This window comes from Vidua macroura, chromosome 8 (genome assembly GCF_024509145.1).
Source record: "Vidua macroura isolate BioBank_ID:100142 chromosome 8, ASM2450914v1, whole genome shotgun sequence".
NCBI classification, from domain to species: Eukaryota; Metazoa; Chordata; class Aves; order Passeriformes; family Viduidae; genus Vidua; species Vidua macroura.
Window position 1 is genome coordinate 33398736 of NC_071578.1, and position 24331 is coordinate 33423066.

The 24331-nt window shown below is 45.1% G+C and overlaps 1 protein-coding gene across 1 annotated transcript in view; it reads left to right on the top strand.

The window, feature by feature from the left end:
- The window catches only part of PTEN (phosphatase and tensin homolog), a 49165-nt gene extending 28448 nt beyond the window's left edge, over positions 1-20717 (top strand). The window contains exons 5-9 of the mRNA XM_053983834.1: positions 291-529; positions 5924-6065; positions 8583-8749; positions 15617-15841; positions 17101-20717. Of these exons, the coding sequence (XP_053839809.1) occupies positions 291-529; positions 5924-6065; positions 8583-8749; positions 15617-15841; positions 17101-17286 (959 nt within the window). The 3' untranslated portion in view covers positions 17287-20717. The remainder of the gene's footprint in view (positions 1-290; positions 530-5923; positions 6066-8582; positions 8750-15616; positions 15842-17100) is intronic.
- Positions 20718-24331: the final 3614 nt, after the last annotated feature.

Consider the following 24331-nt stretch of genomic DNA (forward strand, 5'->3'; position numbering starts at 1 on the left):
CACGCTCTTAAATTCTGGAAAATTCATGTTACAGAGCCTGTGCAGCTCAGCTCACTAGAGGTGTGAAATAGGTGCTCCATGGAGCAGGATGCCTGCTTACAGATTAATGGAGAAATGTCTGCAGTGCTTATGATACACTGAATAATACTGGAATTAAAAATACATATCAGTATGTGAGATGGGGGGGGGGGGGGTTATTGAATAACTTAATTTTTACATGCTTGTCACAAAGGTGACCTGAGCTTGCTTTGCCTTTTGAGGTTCTGATGAACTCCTCCTTCTCCCTGCAGTTGCACAGTACCCTTTTGAAGACCATAACCCACCACAGCTGGAGCTCATCAAACCTTTTTGTGAAGATCTTGACCAGTGGCTAAGTGAAGATGACAATCATGTGGCAGCAATCCACTGTAAAGCTGGAAAGGGACGAACTGGTGTAATGATTTGTGCATATTTGTTGCATCGAGGCAAGTTTTTAAGGGCCCAAGAAGCCCTAGATTTCTATGGGGAAGTAAGGACCAGAGACAAGAAGGTGAGCTGTTGCTGTTCTTTTGTCCCTGTACCTGCACCTTGCTGCTTTTCCTCCTTGAGATCCATTTGGTGCTCAAACCTTTTGTGTTGTCTGATTTCGCTCCAGTAGGATCAGTGCAGATGGAAATGGAAAAGCTTTCCTAAGCAGCAGTAGCCTTTAGTCACAATACTAAACCAGCCTGGTTTTAACATGTCCTGTTCAAGAAGACCTGGACGGTTGGTTTTAAATGGCTTTTCCAGCACTGCTGTGCTGCATGGTGCATCAGAGGGGCAGTGAACTTTCTCATTCAGCATTTTCAGGACAAATGAGAGGATTGTTCCAGCTGATTTTGACTGAATGGATGAGTTGTTCATCTCTTCACGTTCCTTTAACTGCTGTGGTGGGGTTTGGAGATGCATAGGGGAATATCCCAACTGGAAGGCCCTTAACTGTTGGATGCCCCTTGTCTGTAAAGGGTAGTTAAGGACCTTTCTGGCAGGGTTAGGCCTCATTAATGAGAATTTAACCTCCTTGTTTGTAATCTTCTCCAAAGATGATAAGATGTGACTTTTAAGGTTGTTTTAGCAAGTTTCCCTGCTTGTCTTCTACTTTTTCCCTGAGTGTGTTGGCTGAGCATCCCAGGGGGATCATCCCTGAAAGCCAGTTTCAACCTCCTCAAGCACAAACCTCTCCCTCTTCCTGGAGTATTTACACAAAGTATTAATTTCAGTGTGTTGGTCTCCAGTAAGAAGAGCTTCGTGTCTGAAAGCTCTTGAGAGTGTCACATAAAGAATTTTAGAACTTGGCTATTAATTCATTGGAAGGAGTAAGAAACTCCTCAGTCTGCTCTGCTGACAAGGTGGAGCTGTTATTTATTCCATGTGCTGGTGAGTTGGTTGTGGTGTACTGCTGGAGTGGGGACAAGATCAAGGTTTCCCATCAAAACTTTGTGGCTTTTGGTAAAAGTGCATGGGAGAGGCTAGGAATGAGCAGTGACTAAACAGAGTAGATTGCTCCTGCTGATAATTGGCTATCTCCAAAGCTGGATAAAGCTGCATGAAAACTACAGAACTGAACAAATACACAGTGAAATGCTGAGCCTCAGTTTCCCTTTTGTGAAAAGAAGGTTGTATTTCTGCAAGTTGGGGGTAAGGCCAGTTGGGTGTTTATCAGTACCCCAGGGGTACCTTGGGCATCTTGGAGGGGAGGGAGAACTCAGCAAACAGGAGTAGGGAGAGCCTTGTTTACTTGACTGTAAATACTGTCTGTAACCAGCAGCTTGTTTTGGTTTCAGTGTCTCTACTGCAAGAGTTGACTTTTTTCCCTTCCCAGCTCCACTTGAGCATGGTTATCTTGATGTGGCCAGTGGGCAGCATGTGATTCACATAATCCTTCAGTAGTGTTTATAAACAGGTATTCCAGTGCAGGTTTCTGGAGCCATTTCTTCCCTTGTGGCCCATATTTCAGTGTTGTACGTCAAGTGCTGCTCTCTGATTTGATATTTCACCACACCTTTGTATAACTGACTTCCTCAATTCAAAGTCAATGAGGCATCAAAAGAGCTGTTTGCACAAAGGGACAAGCAGATGCCTTTTTTCTTTCTTTTTGGGCCAACATAGATATGATAAAGGAAAACTGGCCTTAATAGGCACCAGATTTTCTTGGTTTAAAGTGAGGACAACTTTGCACCTGTAGCTGCTGAGAGCAGCCCAGCTACAACCACTGCTGCCATTAATGCTCCCAGCAGAGTGCTGCTGCGAGGGCTCAGGCTGTGCTGGCAGGAAGTGTGAGTCTAATTGCAAGAGGAAGTATGACTAATTGGTCAAGAGCACAGCCCTGAGTACTTCTGGAGCCAGCTTTTCCCAAGTGCCTGCTGGGAGAAGCAGCTCCAGGGAGGCCTTTGCACCATCAAGTGAGAGTTGTTGTAGGTGAGGCTCAGAGTTGCCACACAGGCTGTTCTTGTGCTGGGCAACAAGACATGGCAGAGCCCAGGCTGGCTCTGAGCAAACCCTCTTGTGAGGTATTTTATTTCCTCTACAAGCTGCCTCTTTTGGCTTCTGAAAGTCATTGTAGTGGGGGGAACTTAGTCAGAAGAAGGGAGTGGTGAAGATTAAGAAGTGTGGGCTGCATGGTTGTGTCTGTTGGTCTCCACCACTGTAGAACACGAGTGACTTTTATTTTCCTTTTGAACCAAAGGAGACAAAGGGTTTTCTGAAATGGGATAAAGAACTGTACTTGTCTGTTGTCAGAGCTGGGGAAGAAGTAACTCCCCTACAAAAGTCCTCTAGAGAAGCTGCTGCTTCCACTGTTGGAGGTGATTAGTTTACCCCACTTTTCCCTTATGACAGATACTGACACACTACTGTGGTGACAAAGACTGGCAGCTTACCTTCCTACAGCTGGAGAAGGTCTTTATTTATTCCTGCTTCTGCCTTGGAGGGTTTTGCGGTGAGGATTAGGCTTGGAAAGAAGCTCAGTGGATAGGGATCAGCTAGTCAAATGCTGGAGATGATCCACTCAGGAGCATTCTTTGAGCACCATAGAGGTTTATTTTCAAGGATGGCTCCTAAGAGTTCTCATAGGGGAAAGGCTGAGAGAATTGGAGTTCTTCAGCCTGGAGAAGAGAAGCCTTGGAGTGACCTAACTGTGGCTTTGCAGTGCCTGAAGGAGCTGACAAGAAAGATGGACAGGGTCTCTTTACAAGGGATGGAGGAACAGGACATGGAGAGTGGCTTCATGCTGACACAGTAGGGTTAGATGGGATATTTGGGAAGGAATTCTACCCTGTGAGGGTTGGGAGTGCCCAGAGAAGCTGTGGCTGCCCCTGGAGCCCTGGAAGTGTCCAAGGCCAGGTTGGACATTGGGGCTTGGAACCACCTGGGACAGTGGAAGGTGTCCGTGCCCATGGCAAGGCGTGGCACTGGATGGGCTTTAAGTCTCTTCCAGCCCAGACTATGCTGTGTTTCTGTGGTGTTGCTATAACTGAACAGGAAGTGAAACCAAATTACTTTGGTGAGGAAGCCTCAGAATGACCCTCTGAGCAGGGCAGAGTTCCCATGTCTGATGTCAGAGCTCCTCAGCTCTAGTGTCTGTTTGTTGGACATGCTCAGGTGCCAACCTCTGCCAAACCTGATGCCCTAGGCCTGCTCTGAGGCTGCAGCTTCACTCTCACAGTAGGGTGTGTTCCTAAAGGGAGTGTGGGAATATTGTTTCCAAAATATTTGTTCTTCATAGTCCTGCCTGTGCTATGTTGAGAGAACCTGGAGCAGCACCTGGCAATGTTTGAGATGCCCTGGGAAGCTCTGGCATAGGGACCCAGAGGAGCTTCTCTCACATCTATTTAAAAATGGTGATAGATGGGAAATACAAGCTTGAACTACTTCCCTGTCCTTATTCTTCTGGAGTAAAAGTGAGTGGTGGTTGATTGCACCCCTTGGAACACTGTTAGGTTGTTAGGAAAGTGTTCTGCTTGGAATGCAGACCTTTGGAAATGGACAACTCGGAGTTCTGCTTCAGTGGGACTGCTTTTAGGATCTCAGGATCTAAGGGCTGTGTCTCCAGGGAGTCAAACTGTGGCTGCAGGGCTAAAACTGCCCTGTTGGACAAGAACTGGCTTTGCTGTGGTTTTGACTAGCAGTGTGAAAGTGTTCCCTTGGTTCTGGTCCCAGCCTTGCTTGTCCTGGCCAGGTGTCCTGGGGTTTTTCCATAGGACACATCCATTATGGCCTGAGGAAGCTCTGGGAGGGAAGGATGTGTTCTCCTCACCTCTGTGCTTTCCTCTTGCCTGGCAGTCCTGGCAGGCACTGCTGGGGCTGGGATTTGCTCAGTCCTGAAGCTCAGATCCCAGGAAGGAGAACTTTAGAGCTCCCTTAAGGGAGTGAGTGGGTGTGATAAGCACTGAGGACATCTGAGCCAAAACCAGGGCCAGCGTACAAGGCTGCTTGGGAAGGTCATTGTGCAAGTGCTGCAGGGAAAGGCCTTTTGTGTAGTTTAGAAGCAGCTCAAGTGATAAGGAGACATAATAATCAACATTTTTTTAAAAAAATGGCAGGAAGTGACTATTTTCATGTGTGCATAATAGAGATTTACTAAATTAAAAGCACTCCAGCTACTCTTAGCTCCTGGCTGTTGTGAGGTGAAACTAAAAGTTTACAGAAATAAGAGGTCTAGGTTGTGTCAGCAAATGCTCACAGACTTGTGTATGAAAAATCTGTTTATCTCCAGTTTATTCCAATTCCACATTCAGATTTAATCAGAAAGATTCCTTACTGATGGCTGTTGCAAGTCTGCAGTTTACAGGTTGTTCTAGACCATGTAATGCATTTTCTGGGAAATGAAACTATTTTTCATCTCTATAAATTTTACTTGAAAGTATTGGCTCTAAAAGCTTAAAAACTGTTCCCTTATGTGAAGCTTTGAGCTGATTTAAAATCAGTAATAAAAGCATTCTTAGGTTTTATGCTCTCAAAGCAAATGTTTACCTCAGAGTTTGAACACTTTGGGCTGTTGGGCCTGTTTTAATGAACCTTTCCACATTTTTGGGAAAATATTCCAGGATGTTTTGTAAAGAGAAGGCAGCATCAGTCTTGAGCATAGTGATATTAGCAAACATTAGTCTTTTGACTTAAAGTGCTGTCAAAATGTAATTCCTGTAGTGGTAGATTTTAGAACTCCTTAGTGTAGTGGTGCTTTAAAGTTAAGAGTATGTTCAAGGCATCTCTTGTTAAACATTTTTTGTTCTCCATCCCCAAAAAAGCAGCAGCATGAGACTATTTTTGACATGACCCTCAGGGTGTCTGTGGTGTTTGTTTTTAAGAAATTAGAAAAATCTGCATTCTTTGCTTCATTGCTGGATATGGGTGTTTGGAGAGCAGAGAATCACAGAAGGGTTTGGGTAGGAAGGGACCCTAGAGGGTTGTTCCAGCCCTCCTGCCATGGCAGGGACACCTTCCACTGTCCCAGGCTGCTCCAAACCCTTCCAACCTGGCCTTGGGCACTGCCAGGGATCCAGGGGCAGCCACAGCTGCTCTGGGCACCCTCTGCCAGGGCCTGCCCACCCTCCCAGGGAACAATTCCTTCCCAGTATCTGCTTTGGCAGTGGGAAGCCATTGCCCCTTGTCCGTGTCACTCCAGGTTCCTTCTCCATGTTTCTTGTCAGCCCCTTCAGCCACTGCAAGGCCACAGTTTGGTCACCCCAAAACCTCTCCTCTCCAGGCTGAAGGATCCCAATTCCCTCAGCCTTTCCTGGTGGGGAGGTGCTCCATCCCCTGAGTACCTGGCAGAGCAGTGCCCTGCTCTTTGTGCTGGGGGCTGGCAGCAGTGACTGACCTGTTCCTTCGGGCTGGAGGGGGTGGCCAGGAGCCCTGGCAGTGATGCTGATCCAAGGTTTTTGACACTTGTTTTCCCTCTGTTTAGGGAGTGACAATTCCCAGTCAGAGACGCTACGTGTACTACTATAGCTACCTGTTAAAGAATCACCTGGATTACAGACCAGTGGCACTGCTGTTCCACAAGATGATGTTTGAAACAATTCCCATGTTCAGCAGCGGAACTTGCAGTAAGTACCAGCAGCCCTTCACCTCTGCTAGGGAACCTGTTGGCGTTTGGGAGGGGGTGATGGCACCAAGAGCTGCACATCTTGGAGGAAATCACATCTAAACACCTCACAGTCCAAAATCTGCTGGCTTTGTGGGCTCTGTCCATTGGGATCCCCTGGATGTAGTCTGTGAAGGGCTCATGACTATTTTACTACATGCAGGTGTGTTAATGGTTTGAAGAGAAGTGATTCCATATGTAGAATCATTGAGGCTGGAAAAGACCTCCAAGATTGAGTCCAGCCTGTGCCCAGTCCCCACCTTGTCACCCAAACCAGAGCACTGAGTGCCACATCCACTCGTTCCTTGAACTCCTCCAGGGTTGGGGACTCCATCATTTTATGTATATTTGGGTATTTGGTCCTTACTTTAATGAAAAGCCTCCTTTTTTTAACACAGCAACTCTTGGGAAACATGAATTTCTGAAAAACATTTCCTAATGGCATGTTGGCTTCCAATGCAGCAACATCATTCTTCCCATGATGTTCAAAGGAAAAAAAAAATAAATGAATCAGTTCAACTGGGTAAATAGCTAATTAACTCTGGAATAAACTTTTCTTTATGTGGAGGTTTCTAAAGCATTAATACACCTGTAAATGATTAATCTCATCTGCTGATACACTGTGTTAGTGAGGAACAGCAGATTTCATGAAGTTTTGAAATACAAAATCAAATTCTGCTGTGTCCTGTGGGCTGTGTTACAGAGCAGTGACTGCCTTGTGTTGCGTGCTTGGTTTTTGTTGGTGGAAAAAATCGGATGGTTTTGCTTTGGGGATTACAGCAATGTGTAATTAATTCCAGTGCCTCCTGTGGCTTTGATTAAAATTGCCCTGTTAATATTGTTGTGAGACAGTACCTGAACATGTAACACACACAAGAAACAGTGGAGTGGCTTGTCAGGCTGTAGAGGAGGAGGGAGGGAGCAGCCTCTGCCAAAATCCCTCTGCCTTAGGGAAGAGGTGTGGAGGTTACAGATTTCTGCAATTACCACTTATTTCATGTTTTGGATGAGCTGGGCTGTACTTGTGAGGCTGAACTGCCCAAGTGAGCGCTGACTTGTGTGTCCATGGGAGGCTGCTGGGGTGGTGTTTACAGCCATGGGAGGATGTTGGGCCAGACAACAGATTGCCCAAGCACCTGAGAAGATAAAGTAACTATCAAACTCAGCAGTTGTATGCTGCTATATTTTAAGTTTCTGTGGAGTTCTCAGTGATTTTTCAGAATATGAAATTGATGGTGTTGTGTCTTTAGTTGTGTTGTCAGCTGTGATGGCAGTAATTTTACCATCGTGGTAACTTTCAATCTGCCTTCCTTGGTATCATCCTGCTGCTTTAAAGGCACTGACAGGGCAGAGTCCAGCCTCTAGGGCTGAATGTGGGGATGACAAAGTTTCACAGCTCTGAGGATTCGAGGGAGATAAGGGCAGGAAGAGAAGGGTGTGTGGAGACCTCACAGCACCTTCCAGGGTCTGAAGGGGCTACAGGAAAGGTGGAGAGGGACCCTGCAACAGGAGCTGTGGTGATAGCACAGGGAGGAATGGCATGACACTGCCAGAGGGGACATTTAGGTGAGATACATAGAAGGAATTGTTCCCTGGGAGGGTGGGTAGGCCCTGGCACAGGGTGCCCAGAGCAGCTGTGGCTTCCCTTGAAGTGTCCAAAGCCAGGATGGACAGGGCTTGGAGCAGCTTGGGATAGTGGGAGGTGTCCCTGCCCATGGCAGGGGTGGCACTGGATGGGCTTTAAGGTCCCTTCCAACCCAAACCAGTCTGGGATTCTCTGAGCCTGCCAGTAATAGTGTCATCACTGGGCCCTTCAGCAGGACAGTGTGGGTGTGTTTAGCAGGGACTTCCACAGCTCTTCAGGGCTGTCTGACCTGACCATTTCCAAAGCACCACTTCCTAAACTGGACCAAAACCCCCTTTTAATTTCAGTGTTACCCCTGCAGATTTAATTGGGGAAGTTATGCCATGGCTGGCACTTCTCTGGTGATGGTGAGTTACAGGACCAGCTTTTAGGCTCTTCTGATTGGTTTTCAGCATTAATGTTCAATTTTGTCCTTGTTTTTGCTTGTTTGTGTAAGAGTAGAGTCAGTTTGTGCTGACATGACCAGCCACTCTACGACTGGAAGAGGTGAGAGAGAATAAAACCTCTCACTTTGGTCTGTGCAATAGAGAGGAGGGGGAAAATGCAAGGAACAAACACATAACTGTCACATTTTACAGTCATTATATTAAAAAGAAATAATTTAGGAACTCCCTGGTGGCCTGAAAGTATTGGCATGAAGGACAGAAATCTCTGAGGTTGTTTCCAGTAGAATCTGGCAAAGTTTGATCCCCTGTAGTGTTAAACCCTTAGTAGAAATGTAGCTAACTTTGAAAATATCCTAGCTCACGATTTTGTTTCTGCTACCAATGCTGTGCTTTTTTTGACCCTTTGGAGGCTTTTCTCACCGAGTGACACTCTTGTTTTGTCCCACAGATCCTCAGTTTGTGGTGTACCAGCTAAAGGTAAAGATATTCACCTCCCCTTCAGGACCCTCACGACGTGAAGACAAGTACATGTACTTTGAATTCCCTCAACCTCTGCCGGTATGCGGTGATATCAAAGTGGAATTTTTCCACAAACAGAACAAGATGTTGAAAAAGGTTGGTTTCCTTGCTTTTTCTGGAAAATGTTGTCAAGCCAGCCCCTGATGCTGGGGGTTGGGATGTTGGTTATTTTTCAGGGATGTGTAATCACGGCATTTAATTCTTTGATGTCTGGTTTTCCCAAGGAGCCAAGCGACCACAAAATGAAAGTTGGATGTTTGGGGAGTTGTGAGATTAAATACAAAGGTTGGGTAAAAATGATCCTGGGTCTGTATTGCAGTCGTTTGGATAGTAGTGAGTAATCTAATTGAGGAAGAAACATTCACTTTCTAAAAATAGACTTGCATACTGAGCAAGTTAACTCCAGCTGTTTTCTTCAGTAAATTTTCCTGAGGATTGAGCAGGCACAGAAGATCCTGTCTGTGCTGTTGGCTGATTTGTACCCATCTGTCAAATTTAGCTGAATTTGAGATAATTGAGTTCCCACGCACTTTGTAAAAGTATCTCTGCAATCTCTTCCACCACCTCTCTGTTCCCAGCTGCAGTGCCTTGACGTGAGAGGTTTAGAGAATTCCCTCAGAGCTGAGGATTTTGTTAGGGTCTCAGTTGTGGAAAAAATATTAACCTAGGACTTACTTTGAAACCAGAGTCAGCCAGTCCTTAAAGCTGCATCCTTGAGTTTCTTTAGTTCTGGTGCTTGTGGAGCCACTTTGGATCTACCAGAGTGAAAGGTGAGGATGAGATTGTGCTGATTAAAGGGTACCTTGGTATTTTGCTCCTTAAAACTCCTCACCAGTAGTTACTCGCTGTTGAATGGAGGATAGAAAACTTAAGAGCATTCAGTGAGTGAATTCATGAAAGGAAGAAATGCTCAAGTGGATCAGGAGACAGAGAAGAGATGAGGTAACCTCACTTAGAGCTGTGCACACAGGTTGTACCTGCCAGCTGTGTGTGAGTAAACATGCACACTGCTGTGTGGGCTTGCTTGTGTGAGCAAGTTCAACTCATGTGCTGGTGTCTGCAAAAGTTTCTGGACAGTTCCTTAGTGGCCCTGTTTTCCTTCTCTGCCTCTTTGAGGAGATGTTTTAGTTGGTCAGTGCAGTTATGTGCAGTACAGAGGCTGTAAAAGCATTTTAAAAGTAGAAACTCTGTTTCAAAGCTGAGATTACTGACATGCAAGCAGCCAGTTCTGATCTAAAGGAGCAACCAGATGAGTACTGTGGGCTGAACATGAGGGATACAGGGAGGAGCTGATGCAGAGCCCCAGCATCTGAGACAATTATCTACTCTCTCCTATCTGGACTGTGAGTTTGTTGTTCCTTTGCCATGTCCAAGAACACATGGATTGCAGACAGACCTGATGGGAAGTGCTGTGCTGCCCTGCCCATCCCTGAAATACCAGTGTGCAGGTCAGGATCTTGGCTCTGCGGCCCCAGGAACAAACTGCTGTATCTGTTTTACCCCTGGAGAGAGCACTGAGATGCAGACAGAGTAATGAGGACCCACAGTCTCTGCAGTATGAGTTGGGTCTTCAGGAGCGTGTAGAAGAGCAGAACCACAACAGGAGGATTACTGTGCTGGAGTTTCAGAGTGTCAGATTGTGGTTTCATTTCTTAAGAATCTTTGTAGTTTCTGAGTAGCTGGTTGTGTGTTTTTTTGGTGTCCTTTTGTTTTCCTTTTTGTCTTCTTATCAAATACCCAAACTGTCTGGGTTCTGTGGATTACAGATAGTGCAGAGGTGCTCATTTTCTCAGTGTTTGTGGCCTGGTAGAGCCAAAGAAATGGTGAAGGTGGTTCTTTTCACATCTGCAAACTTTTCTGAGATGGAAACTGCCCCTTCATCACCTAGTAAAAAAACCACCTTGATAATCTCTCTGAAACATCTGTTGAATCAAATGTCTTATTGGCTCAGCTTTCAGTATGAATGGAGGACAGAGGAAAATAGGTGTGAGATGTTCCACAGTTGTGCTAAGATCACCTCTCTTAGCTCTGCTGCAAACGCAGGAGCTGATCCTTCCACATGGTGCTTGCACAGGTTGTTGCATAAAGTGACTAAGGTGAGAACAGGGCAAAGGGGAGCACTGGTGCCAGCAGAACCTACCTTTGCTCAAACTGAACACATTTCTCTGTCCAGGTGTTCCACATCTGTGCCTGTTCCCTTTCTACATCAACTGTCTACCCAGCTTTTACCCAGAACTGAAGGCCCTCCACTGGGGAGACTTGTATTTTAGAGGTCCCTTTTTGCAGTGATCACCTAATTCATGAGGAGCAGCATCATTAGGAGTAACAGCATCTTATCTTTCAGAGATCCTGCTTTATTAGCCAGCTTTATGAAAAGTGGAATTATAAGTCTGTTGCCTGCCACTGGTTCTTTTCTTCCCATGTTTTCTGTTAGCAGATTACAGGTAGCTAAAGAAGTCTTAAAGACATCACACATTGACCAGTCTGCATTTTAACTTTAGCATAATAAAAGCCTGATAAGATCAGTTAAATGTGTAATTCCTGATCCGTTCTGAGCCTCAGGCTGGAGAATGGCTGTGTGTCATCTCTGGAGATGAAAAAAACTTCTTTGCCCTAGCTCTGGTTTGGTGTTTGATAACACTGATCTCAGCTGAATTGCCCCAGATTCCCTCACCTGTATTTGCTTCCAAATTTTCCAGTCTGTTGAAGAACAGCATTATCTGCAGAGCTCTCTGTAGGGAGGGCCCTCCTCAATTTTGGATAAAATTATTATCCATAAACCAGACCAAACCTGAAAGGACCAAATGACTTCAAACCTAACATTGCAGATTCAGTGTGAGATTTAAAGCAGCCATGTGTCCTTTCTTTTAATGGCAAAAATTAATTGAAGCAAATTCAGTGGCTTTTTGGGAGCTGACCTCAGCCACAGGACCACTGGTGCCACCGGGGTGTTGGTACAGGGCTGACAGCCTTGGAAAAGTTTCATCCCTTCCATAGTTTCTGCCACCTGATATCAGTTAGGAAGGCCCCAACTCTTGGTCTTTTCTTGTCTAATCAAGTTGTTTACTTTAGTCTCGGACTATTTCTTCAGTGAGCTGTAGCTACTTCCTTTCAAGAAAGAAATGCATGCCCACATGAGAACAAAATGGCTTGAGGCTCAAGTGCCGTGGCTGTGGATGAATATTTGATGGGTAGAAGTTAGTAATTTGGGGGATTTTTTTTTTTTTTGAACATGGCTTTTTCTTGTAGCTTGACTGTTCTTCCATCTCAGACTGCTGCTGTAGTCACTCTAGTTTTGCTTCCACAGATCTCTGCAAAGCCTTTTTCTTCCAGTTACTGATGTTGACATGATAATCTGAAAGTATTTCAGAGTATCCTTAGATCACTCTATGGTTCAATGGGAGTCTGTTTAAAAATAATACAGAAATCTCCTCATCTTCCTGCCTGCAGAGCCTGGGGGTGAAGGAGACCTTTTTTTGTGAGTCCTCCCAGTACAAATGAGAGGGAAATGTTGATGTGGGTTTAATTTGTGAGAGTCAGTGGTGTTTTATCCCCAGACTCCAGTGTAGGAGGGCTGACAGCATTGTTTGAGCAGTTGCATTTCATCTCTCAAGTGTAGAGATAAGTTCTGCTGCAGGGTTCAGCAAGACTTTGGGCAGTTGCTGTTAAGCAAACGCTGAGGAATGAACTCTGAAAATGTCAGAAGACTCAGTGTTGATCTGCAAATGGTACAGGAAGTTCCATCAGGCAGGCCTAGGGAACAGGCTGAAGCAAGATCCCCATTCTTGGAGAGCATCTCCAGACCCTCAGCGGGTGCTGCAGAGTGACTGAGTGCCTGTGCATCTCTCTGCAAAAGTTAAGCTCTCAGGAGGACATGGGAACTCCTGATTGATGCCTTAAATCTTGGATTTGGATTCCAATCTGCAGCTAGAGACCAGCTCTATAGTGGAGAATGTTTTTGTGTCAGTCTGAGAAACTGCATGAGGTAGGGACAAGCACTGTTTGTCAGAATTGTGGGATTAAATCAGCCTCTGTCTCATCTGATACTGCACTGGAGATTTATGGCACAGATTTGGTTATGGGAAGAAGTACATCTGTGGTTGATTTTTTTTTTTAAGACAGATGTCTGTGATGTAACTGGAAGTGAAGCAAAACACATTGAAAAACAGTCTCTAATACTTTTTTTTTTTTCAGAAGTCTATTCATTAACTTGTGTTATGTGAGCACTTGGTCTGGTATTTTGATTTGCTATATAAAGCCTGAGTTCAGTTCATGCCTTGATTTTTAAAATTCCTATCTTTGGCCCATATTACATCATCTTTCTTCCTTGTCTCCCAAGAAATATCTTGGGTCCTGATGCTTCAGCTGAATCCTCATTTTGAATAATGGATTTGCTCTTCTGTGAAAAGAGTGACACAGTTATCAGCTTTAAGAGCCAATTCCAAAAAACATGACCAAGTCTTCCCTCAATTTGAGTGGCCATGCCATGTTCCAAGACCCATGAACTCAGTTTATTAGGGTAATTAAGTTGTGTAGTGGGAAGGAAAGGAAAATAACTTGATGCTTTAAAAAGCTGGAGGGAGATAAAAGGAGAAATGACCAGCTCAGCTGAGTTGTGTTGTTTAGTTTGGGTCCCTGAAGACCTCTGCAAATTTGTCCCAAGGAACACAGATTAAAAGCTGTCTAGGGAGAGGTTTGTTGTCTGCCAGTCCCTGTCAGTGAAGCTGAGTCCCCCCAGCCCTTAGAGTGCCAGCTAAATCCCTCCTGGTTCTGCACTCACAGAGCTGAAGGTGAGGCACGACAAAACTCTGCTTTCTGCTTCTGCTGGCATTGATTCCCATCCAGGGGCCTCTTTTGCTGTGCCACTGCTTTCCTGCTGCTGACAGAGCCATTCTCCCAGCATCCATCCCGTGCAGCATGTGGAGGGGACCCGGGTGGCACTGGGGGCCAGCTCCAGAGGGGTTTTCAGCAGGAAAGCTGCTGCTTGTCTGTTTTGACCTGAGCAGGTCCTCTGCTTTGAGCAGGAGTAAACATCTCACCTCCTTGGAGTTCTTCCTGAGGGACTCACTGTGTGGATGGGGGAGGAGCCTGGGTTGGGGTACCCTGAGGTTGTCTTCACAGGGATTTTGTCTGCTGCCTCTTCCTCTGGGGCAGAGACATCAGCAGAGTGAACCCATCCTCAACCCCAGGCCCAGGCAAGGCATTTTTAAGGCTATCCTTGGGGAAAGAGGAGGGTGTGAAATGTATAAACAGGGCCTGGCAAGAACCCGCTAAGTGCTGCCTCCCATGGATGGGCTCCAACAAGGCTTCTTCAGAGATGGGATGGCTTGAAGGGGCTCAGTGGCAGTGGGAAACATCTGTTAGGCTCCCCATACAACTCATTTGCTAGATGAACTTTGTTCCCAAAGTGCTAGAGAGAGGCACGTGGTGAAGTGGGGAACTCAACCTCCAGAAGAGTTCCTGGCTGGATTTTTAACTTCTGTCTTGGGGTCTCTCAGGTGCTTACAGAAATACAGACAAGCTGGAAGTGGTTTTGTAGGTTTACCTAAAATACTGAAAATCACTCTGCTGACCTTTGGCAGAGAGGGACACTTGTGCATTCCCAGTATCCTGTTTGAACAAATTTGTGAGGAAGAGGAGTGTGAGTTAAGAAGTAGTCCAGCTCTTCCCTGCCCTCTTTCATTGGCTCAGGAAAATGCTGTGGTATTTTGCTGGTGCCAAACTGCCTTCAGCAGGAGGCCTGCTCATGTCACACACACTGGAACCACTTCTGTTCCACCTCTGATTTGCCCCCCCTGCTCCCTTACCAGCAGAGATGAATAGGAAGATAGGGCAGGACGTGGAATTTCCAGTAAGAAATTGGAATTAGAGCTCCTTGGTAAACCAAAATATGTGAGTTAGCTCAGAAGGAGTGAGTTTGTGTTCTGGTCCTGTGTAATACCAAGGAATGTTAGGTTCTGCAATGGCTTACTTTCCCTGCAGCTTTAGCAGCAATGCAGGAATACTGACCCTTGTGGGAAGAACTGGCCATTTGCATCTTGGATCTTGAGCCTGAAAAGGCACATCAAAGTCAAAGAGAAGATTTTGTGTGTAAAGAGCAAGAGGATGTAGCTCAGTGTCAGAGGGAGAGGGGTTTGGTGTGCCATCAGGACCAAGCTGCCAAGGAGAGCTGACCTTGGAAACATCAGCTCTGGGCTGGCAGAAAGCTGGCTCTCCAGAGCCTTCAGGAACTCTGATACAGGGATGTCCTGCCTCGTGATGCAGCTGGGGCTGTGGCAGAGTGGAGAATCAAACTGCTGATGGTCATCTGTCAAATTCTGCTTGAATTGAACATCCTTCAGCTGCCACTGCCTCAGCTTCTCCCTAAAACCTTCCTGCAGGGCAGCAGGCACTGGCTCTGCCTCCCTCTCAGTGCTGTTCAGCAAAGCTCTGACTGGGTGAAAGCACCTCAGCAAAGCACCCATGAATCCCTCACTGATTTGTGGTTTTGCTCAATTGTAAATATTTCTGTATAAAAATAAGAAAAGCTTTCTGTTACAAGGGAGATTCAGTATTACTCACCTCAGCTCCTTCACAGGTTGTCTGTTGGGTTTAGGGATTGCTTGGCAAGGTGTGAACAAAAAAATCTATTTATGCCTTGTGATTGCAAGTTTAAGTTTATTGAATTTATTATCATCTACTCTTATTGCAGGTATGATAGTTTTAAGCCTAGCTCTCCATGAGTGACTTCTAAAAGCTTAATTGGTTAAAATTGAGCTTGATGAATGCAGATTTTTGTGTGTTGACCAGGAGATGTGGTGAAAATGTCTTTGCATGCAATGTAACAAATGACATACTGTTGTCCAACCAAGTTTTGCCTGTTATTACAAATCTGTTTTTGACCAGATGCTGATAGCAGTCTTAATTAATGTGCCATTAGTGAATACTAAAGCAAGCTTGTTTTCTGTGTTCTTCCTCCCCCAGGACAAAATGTTTCACTTTTGGGTAAATACATTCTTCATAGGACTGGATGAAAATTCAGACAAAGTAGAAAATGGAAGTCTAGTTGCAGATCAGGAACTTGATGGTATTTTCAGTACAGAGCGCTCAGATAATGATAAGGAATATTTAATCCTTACATTAACAAAAAACGATCTAGACAAAGCAAATAAAGACAAAGCCAACAGATATTTCTCTCCAAACTTCAAGGTCAGTATATTTTATGTGTGAACAAAGCTGAAAAGCTGCATTATTTGTCTGTCTTGCCTGTGGAGGGACCATGTGAAACTGCTGTGTAGAAGCTGAGTTCATGTGTTGGTATTGCCATCACTTAGCTTTGTACTTTGATCTGCTTTTTGGGGAGCTGATGGATGTTGAGAGGCTGGGGTTGAATTCTTCAGGTTGTTCCAGGTGTTTGTCAAAGCCATCAGAGTTTGGGAGAGCCGGTGGCCAGGTGGCATCTTCCCTGCTGCAGCTGCATTACCTGAGCTGTGGGCTGGGCACACTGAACAGCTGAGCTGCTTTGCAGCTCTGCCTGTTCCATGGGAAGCAGAGGGGGCCACAAGGATGATCTGGGGTCTGGAGCATGTCTCTGATGAGGAGAGGAGCTGGGCCTGGTCAGTCTGGAGAAGGGAAGGCTGAGGGGGGATCAATCCACACAGACATCTCCAGGGGGTGGCAGAGGAGGGTGTTCTGTCACTGTTCCAGTGACAGGATGAGAAGCAAAGGCCATAAACTGAAACACAAGTTCCACCTCAACATGAGGAAGAACTTCTTTCCATGAGTGTGGCAGAGCCCTGGAGCAGCTGCCTGGGCAGGGTGTGGAGTCTCCCTCTCTGGATTCATCCCAAGCCCACCTGGAAGCGCTCCTGTGCCTGGGCAGGGGCTTGGACTGGATCATCTCCAGAGGTCTCTTCAACCCCAGCTGTCCTGTGATTCTGGGAATACCTTACCTTGGCACTTTAGCTCTGGGGAGTATGAGCCATTGCCAGCAGTGTTTGAAATGTGCAGAAGGCATTTGTAAGAATTCCAGCATTTTCTGACTTCCTCATAAAAGATCAGCCAGAGCTCATTTGAAGGTAATGGTCACAGCTGCTTGGAGTAGTGCTTGGATCAGACTTCCCACACACGAGTCACTCATTAGAGAGTTTTGTTCATTCCTGTGCACTCTTGCTGCAATGTCCTGGTGCTCTGGGAATTGTGGAAGGCAGGAGGGTGTGCTGGGATGTCCTGCTGCTGCAGCTCAGGAGCACCTGAGCACTCAGCCTGACACAATTCTGCAGCTGGGCTGGGAAATCCTGCTGCTTTGCCAGGGGTGGTATTGAGAGGCTGGCAAGCCTCTCTCTGGGGAGAGGAGCACAGGTGGGACTCAGGGTAAGCAGGACCTGTGCTGTTAAAAGTTACTTTGTTGCCTGTGCTCAGTTGAAGTCCGGGTTCCCTTTTTAAATGTTGTTTTTTTCCTTCCCCAGGTGAAGCTATTTTTCACAAAGACAGTAGAAGAGCCATCAAACCCAGAGGCTAGCAGTTCGACTTCTGTAACACCAGATGTTAGTGACAATGAACCTGATCATTATAGATACTCTGACACCACTGACTCTGATCCAGAGAATGAACCTTTTGATGAAGATCAGCATACGCAGATTACAAAAGTCTGAATATTTTTTTTATCAGAGATAAAAAAGAACCATACAAAAAAAAAACAAAAACCATGAAGAGAGAGAAACTTGAATAAACTGAAAAAAAAAAAAAAAGGACCTTTCTAAATGGCAAAAGGACATAGTGTCAGATTACCAGTTATAGGAACAATTCTTTCCTGACCAATCTCGTTTTGCCCTACAAATCTACAGGGTTTGACACTTGTCCAGTCGGGGGGGTAAAAGAAAGGTTACGTAGCTCTTATGTATATACCTTTTTGTGTCAAAGGACATTAAAACTTCAATTAGGAACTATAAACATGGCACTTTCCCATTTTATTCCAGTTTTATAAAAGTGGAGACAGACCTAATGTGTATGCGTAGGAATTTTTCCTTTTGTGTTCTGTCACCAAATGAAGTTTCAAAAACCGAAAAAAAAAAAAATTTACAGGTTCACATCCTGCCCCTTTTTTTGCACTTGTGTGGCAACAGAAAAGTCTGCAGTTGGCTAAGAGATGTTTCTAGAAGGTTTTTCCTACATTCTAATGCATGTTTTTTGGATGGGGGCTGGAAGGTGATGCTCGGAAGGGAGCGTGGCCTGTGTACCATATCCGGCTGTTCCATGCACCTTTCCTCAGCATGCTGCCCTAATTCATCCAGGACAATGGGTGAGGAGTCGCCGCTGTCACTGCTTGTTGTTTGTGCATTTTTCATTTTTTTTAAGTGTAATGGTGCTAGAAAAGGCAGCTAGAGAGAGTGATTCTGTCTAGGGGTACAGGAATGAACCTTCTCGACACCCACGAGACCCGCGCTATGAAGGGAGACAAGGAATTGGGGTCACGAAAAACAAAACAAAAAAAAAACCAAAAGGAAACACAGCAACAATGACTTAACCATACAAATGTGGAGGCTATCAACTAAAGTAAGAGCTTGAAACAAATGGTTACAAAATTTGACAATGATTTATTGGGATTTTTTTCTGAGTTGTAATGGCTGCTCCATCTCCTGTGTAATCAAGGCCAGTGCTAAAAGTCAGATGCTCTTAGTGCAAAAATGTCAGTCAACATCTTACATTTATATTAGTAGTTTTTCAATCATATTCCTGCTGTGAATACTTCATGTGCTGCCTTGCAAGTTTTTTTGTTTTTTTTTTTCCCTCTCATGAATATAAAAAGATTTTGTAATGGTGCACAGGAAATGTCATTGGAGATTCTCCAGGTTAGTGTTTGTTTGGAAGATTTCTGATGCATTTATTCAATCAAACCTCTATCAGCCGTTCCACCCCTTTGACCTTACACATTCTATTACAATGAGTTTTGCAGTTTTGCACACTTTTTTTTTAAAAAAAGTCATTAACTGTTAGGGAATTTTACTTGAATACTCATTACCTGCAATGTTTAAAAAATGGACATTACACACCAGAGACAGGAAACCAGTGTTGCAGTAAATTCTCAACACTGGAAATGAAGATTAAAAAGCAGAACTTGTCCCAAATACATTACTATAAAAAACAACCCCTCAAACCACCCAACAAATTGTTTTTCTAAACCAAGTGGCAGTGTTGGATTATTTGTTCCTAGGGTAGGGCTCAGAGTTGGCTTCTGGTGGATGATTCTGAGGTGGCTCTGGATTCCAGCTGCTGGCACATCCAGATGTGAAGTCACTGCCCAAACAGGCCCCTCTAAGGGGGCCGTGAACAGCTGACCCCAAATTGATGCTTTTTTTGGGGTGTAAAACACACATCCCCCTGATTAATTAACTTCTTGGTGCTGACATGGAAGTTCATGAGCTGTGTTCTCAGCCAGAATTATGAATGGGATCTCTCAGAGCCCTGTACAGCAGCATTAATGGTTGGAATTTGAAACACACAAGGCAGGACTTCTACTAATAACAGTTGGTAAACCAAGGTGTAAAGGGCTTTTAAAGAATTTTTTTCCTTACCTGGTTTCTGTTGGTAAATTCTGCTCCTCAGATTCATGATCCTGACTTCTAACAAAGCTGGTAACACGTTCTGACTTACAGGTTTAATTAGACTTTAATGGATCAAGGTTCAGTGCTCATTGTGACGAGCAGGAGGTGGTTTTCCCTTGGGAACAGGAATTTTAACTCTTACCCTTCCAATCGTGTTTCACCCTGTCTGGTTTATAACAGTTGAAAGTTGTGTTGTGTTTAATAAAGCAAACTGCTCCTGCTTGGATAGCATTGGGATCTTGGCAGTGCTGCGTGTCCCACTTTGGATAATCAGGATTGGATGGTGCAGTTCCAGTCGGTGACACCGGATCGGGAATCAGGAAGCAAGGATGGGCTTTTGCACTGTTATTTTTCCTTTGGAATGTGAAGGTTGGAATGAGGGTTTTGATTTTTTTTTTAATTTTTTTTTGTTTGTTTGTTTTTTAATGTTTCAACGTCTTTGAGAAGCCTTGCTTACATTTTATGGTGTAGTCATTGGAAATGGAAAAATGGCATTATATATATATATATTATATATATAAATATATATTATACATACTCTCCTATACTTTATTTCAGTTACCACCCCCATAGAAGTTGACAAGAATTGCTATGACTGAAAGGTTTTTGAGTCCTTATTAAAACTTTATTTATGACAGTATTCATAATTAGCTTGAGCTGCATTCTGTAGGTAATTTCCTTGAGCTTCCGGACTGTATGCTTCAGCCTGTTGGGATGTGCAAGAGCTTACATGTCTGAAACTACTTGAAGGCATCACTTTGGTAAGAGCTTAACTGTAAGGCCCTGAAGCATCCCCTGGGCTTGGGCAGCCCCAGTGGAAATCTTTGCCACAGCTCCTCCAGGGCAGCTGTGCAAATCAGCCTCCAAATTCCTCCCCGGGGCACACATTGTAAACTGAAGTGGAGTTTACATGCAGCATCAAAATTAGCTTTCCAAATTAAAAAACAAAACAAAAAAAAACCAAAAAACAAAACACTTCCAAATAATCCAAAAAGAAGATGCTGGTGTGCAAGTTCCATGTTTAGTCCTAGCAAATGTGTGCAATATGTTAACGATGCCTGTGGTTGCCACGAAGTGCCTCGTTTACCTTCTCAATACTGTTGGAAAGTGTCGTGCATGCAGATGGATGGGGTGGGACTGTGCACTAAAAGGGGCTCCAACTGCAGCGTTTTGGCAGAGCTGCCTTTCTCTGCCAGTTCAAATTTCCAGTCTGTTTTCATATAGCATATATATATATAGATACTAAAAGAAAAAAAAAATCAGTCTGTTAAGCAGCCTTACTCTGATTCAGCCTCTTCAAATACTATTGTGCTGTGCAACAGTGGCTCTGTGTGTAACTGAGAATACACAAAAACCAAGTATGACATGTACAGGATAATGCCTCATACAAATCAGATGTCCGTTTGTTATTGTGTTTAACAACCCTTTATCTCTTAGTGTTAAAACTCCACTTAAAACTGATTAAAGTCTCATTCTTGTCACTGTGTGGGTGTTTTATTGCAGTGCTCTGAGCTTGGCAAACGGCTGAGACTATGTGCTTGTAAAGCCGTGGAATTTTGGAGCGTAGTGCTCAGTGCCAAGGGTGCTCCTTGTGCATCCAGGGATTGGAAGGGAGCTGCAGCTCCAAAGCCCTGGTGTGTTCCAGAGGTTTGACCACTGCAGCAGTGGAAGTCCAGACTTGTGCAGGGATGTCAAACCCTCGCTTTGTTGTCCTGGTGAGGGGCAGGGGCACCTCCTGGGCCATCAAACCACACGGGCAGGTGCCTGTCCCCAGCGCCTGAGGAGCTGCAGGAAAGGTGGAGACGGACTAATGACAAGGAAAAGGGGAATGGTTCCCCGTGCCAGAGGATAGGGATGGATGGGATACTGGGAAGAAATCCTTCCCTGTGAGGGTGGGCAGGCCCTGGCACAGGGTGCCCAGAGCAGCTGTGGCTGCCCCTGGATCCCTGGAAGTGCCCAAGGCCAGGTTGAACTTTTGACCTTGGAGCAGCCTGGGATGGTGGAAGGTGTTCCTGCCCATGCCACTGGATGGGTTTAAGGTCCTTCCAACCCAAACCATTCTGTGATCCTCTATTTAGTCTCCAAGAGAACTTATTTCAAAATTCACCTTTTAAGTAAGATAATGCATCTGCTGCATAATGGGACCTGAGTCCCACCTGAGAATTCTTTTCCTAAAGTAGCTTTACATTGACAAGGAGATGCATTTTTCCCTACAGAATCATAGGATTGTTAAGGTTGGAAAGGCCCTTTGGGATCATCAAGTCCACTCAGGACAGGTGATTCTGGGTTCTTCTGATTGCTTGGCTGTTTCCAAGCCAGATTTTAAAGTGGCACTTCAATTCTAGGTGGTATTCCCTCTTCCCAGGGTTACCCTGGGCCTGCAGGGCTGTGAGAGGGATGGAGAGGAGCCAGGGTGCTCAAGTCATCAAATTGGGTGACTTCAGGTGGCTCTTGTCACCCCTCCTTCCTTCCCACTGCTGCTAAGGCCAGCCCTGGCCCACGTTTGGCTGAGCATCTCCAACAAACTCCAGTTCTGTTGGGCCAGGGAAGGTTTGGGCGCTCTGTGGGGTGCAGTGTTGGTCAGGTGAGGGTTTACACCTCAGCACGTGGTGCTACCCGAGCTGTCAATGCATGTTCCTTTTGCTCTGCTGAGCTTGGTTTGCATCCAAAAAATGAAGGTAGGGTGGGAAGATGCAGGGGAAGGGCAGGAAGCTGAAAGGAGAACAGTTTGAACAGGGTTCAACATGATGAGAAATTTTATAAACACAGAGATGTCTCTCTGTGAAAGGATTCTGCTCTGGAGGCAGGTGAGCAGTGCTATGGACAGAGGATTGTATTTGACTTTTACACTCTTTTCCCATTGAGTGAAAGTCCCATTGCCCAGCCCCCAGCAGCTAAATGTGGTTTCTAGGCAAAAATGCTCATTTTTTCCACTCTGGTGACCGATGTGGTGACAGGGCTTCCCAGGGAGGTGCTGGGTGCCAGCACAGGGGACAATCCCTGTGCTCCATCCCCACACCTGTGCTTTCTGTGTCCTCTGAGCCTCTCCAGCTCCAGGGCCTGGCTGAGCTTTCCCAACCCCAGGGAGCAGCAGCTCAGTTCATTCAGGTCCCTTTCCAGGCAGCCACAGAGGGGTGGTTAATAATTAATTGTGTCTTCTTTTAAAGCTGCAGCAGAGCTATAAATTGCACCCTTTTAAGAAGGAAAGATATCGTTAGGAGAATCTGAAAGTGTTTTTCTGCAGTTGGTTGGTTCTGAAATGAGTGATGGCACCTGCCAGTGATGCTCTTGGTGACAGTCTGACCTGATTCCCTGAGGTGACCTGGGTGCAGTGGGAGCTGGACTGAAAAAAAAAAGCCAACAAACCATCCCTAGAGATGGAGACTGATGCAAAGGGAGGGAGGTCAAATAAGGAGCCAGCTCAGTGTCTTCTCAAAACCAGAACTTGAATTGCTTCTGTGGCTTCTTGCCACCCTCATTCTTTGGTGTCTTCTCAAACCCCATCTTTCCACATCTGCTCCTGGTCATTCTGCTCCTTTTTTTTTTTTTTTTTTTTTTTTTTTTTTTTCCCTATACAGTCCTGTGCTAGGCAGATGAGAAAATCCCTTTATTTTGAACTGATGGGCCCACTAAAATAAAAACCATTACTTGTTTCTTTGCCTTTTGCTCCCTGTTCTTGGTGACTTTTCCTAGTTGGGCTTTTTTATGGCATTTCATTGTTTTTGCGTTTTCCCATGTCTTTCTTCTCATTTTTCACTTATCTTCTGTGCTCTCAAACTTTTCATCCACTGCTCTGTGTTGCAATGTTGAACAGGTAATTATTTTCTGCCTGGGTTTTTTTAGATGTTTTTTTGTTTGTTTGTTTATTTGTTTGGTTGCTTTTCTTTGCTTGTGGGGTTTTTTTTTCCTTTTTGTCTACCAAGCTTTATTCTGAAGGCATAGCAAGGAGAAACACTTTCAGGTTACTTTTTTTTCTTTTCTTTTTTTTTTTTTTTTTTTTTAAGAAAGAACAGCTCTGAGAAACGTCAGGGTTGTGCAGGTTCAGCAGATGTGTCTGCCTTGGTGAGCTCCTGGTGCTCTGCACAAACCTGGATATGTTTATCCAGTCTAACGGGAACAATGGGAGTTGTGATGAGCAACCTGAATAAAAAAACTTGCTAAGGAACTGCTGGGCTACACTTTCCAGCTGCAAATGTTACTGTATGGGCTGTAGTGGCTGCAGAAATTAAAAAAAAAAAAATGGGCTTAGTGTGGTTTATTTTTACTTTTTGAGGGCTCCTCTGCTTGGTAATTTACTTTGTCTCCCATGGCTAAGCCCTGAAATAGGTGGCACTTTGCCTTCATGACTTCCTGTTCATGGAGGGGTTTTAAGCTGATAAAAGGTGATATTTCAGAGGCTGAGCTTTGTGCTTTAAATTACCCTTTGTGTAATTCAGGCTGCGTCAGGCCCTACTGGTGTTTTTTTGGCCTTTGACAAAAGAATTGTAGCATGAAGGTTATGCTGGGTTCTGAAAGAGGCTGAGAGCAGCTGGGAAACGCTGGATTGAGGAATTCCAGCAGCCTGCACAGAGAGATCAGGGCTGCCCCATCCTCCTGTGGCAGCAGGAAAATGGGAAGGATTCTGTCATGGAAATCTGTGCAGAAAGGAGCCTTTTAAAGGGAAATTAATGAGTTTGGAGGAGAAGACAGCAAAGACTTTAATGTAAAGCAGGATTTGGTAATGGGAGAGTGAAACCTCGTGGGTGGAGGCATGGAACTTGTGAGGAAAGGGGTGATGGCACATGTTTATAGAGATTTGCTGGGGTTTTGCAAGGATGGGATGGAGCAGCTGATGAGAGGTGTCTGAGAGGCATCTGGAGGGCGGGAGATGTGCGTTTGAGAGGTTGGCTTGGGGATCCTTTGCTTTAAAAAGTGCTTGAAACTATGGAAACAGGAGGGCTGACAGCTCCAGACTGGAGTTGGGACTGCAACCAGCTTAGGAAAACGTTGGAAATTGCGTTGGAGGATGGTAAAGATCACGCAGCAGTGAGAGGAGACTGATAACATCCACTCACCACACAAAAAGGAGTTATTCCCCTTCTCTGAATAGTAGCAC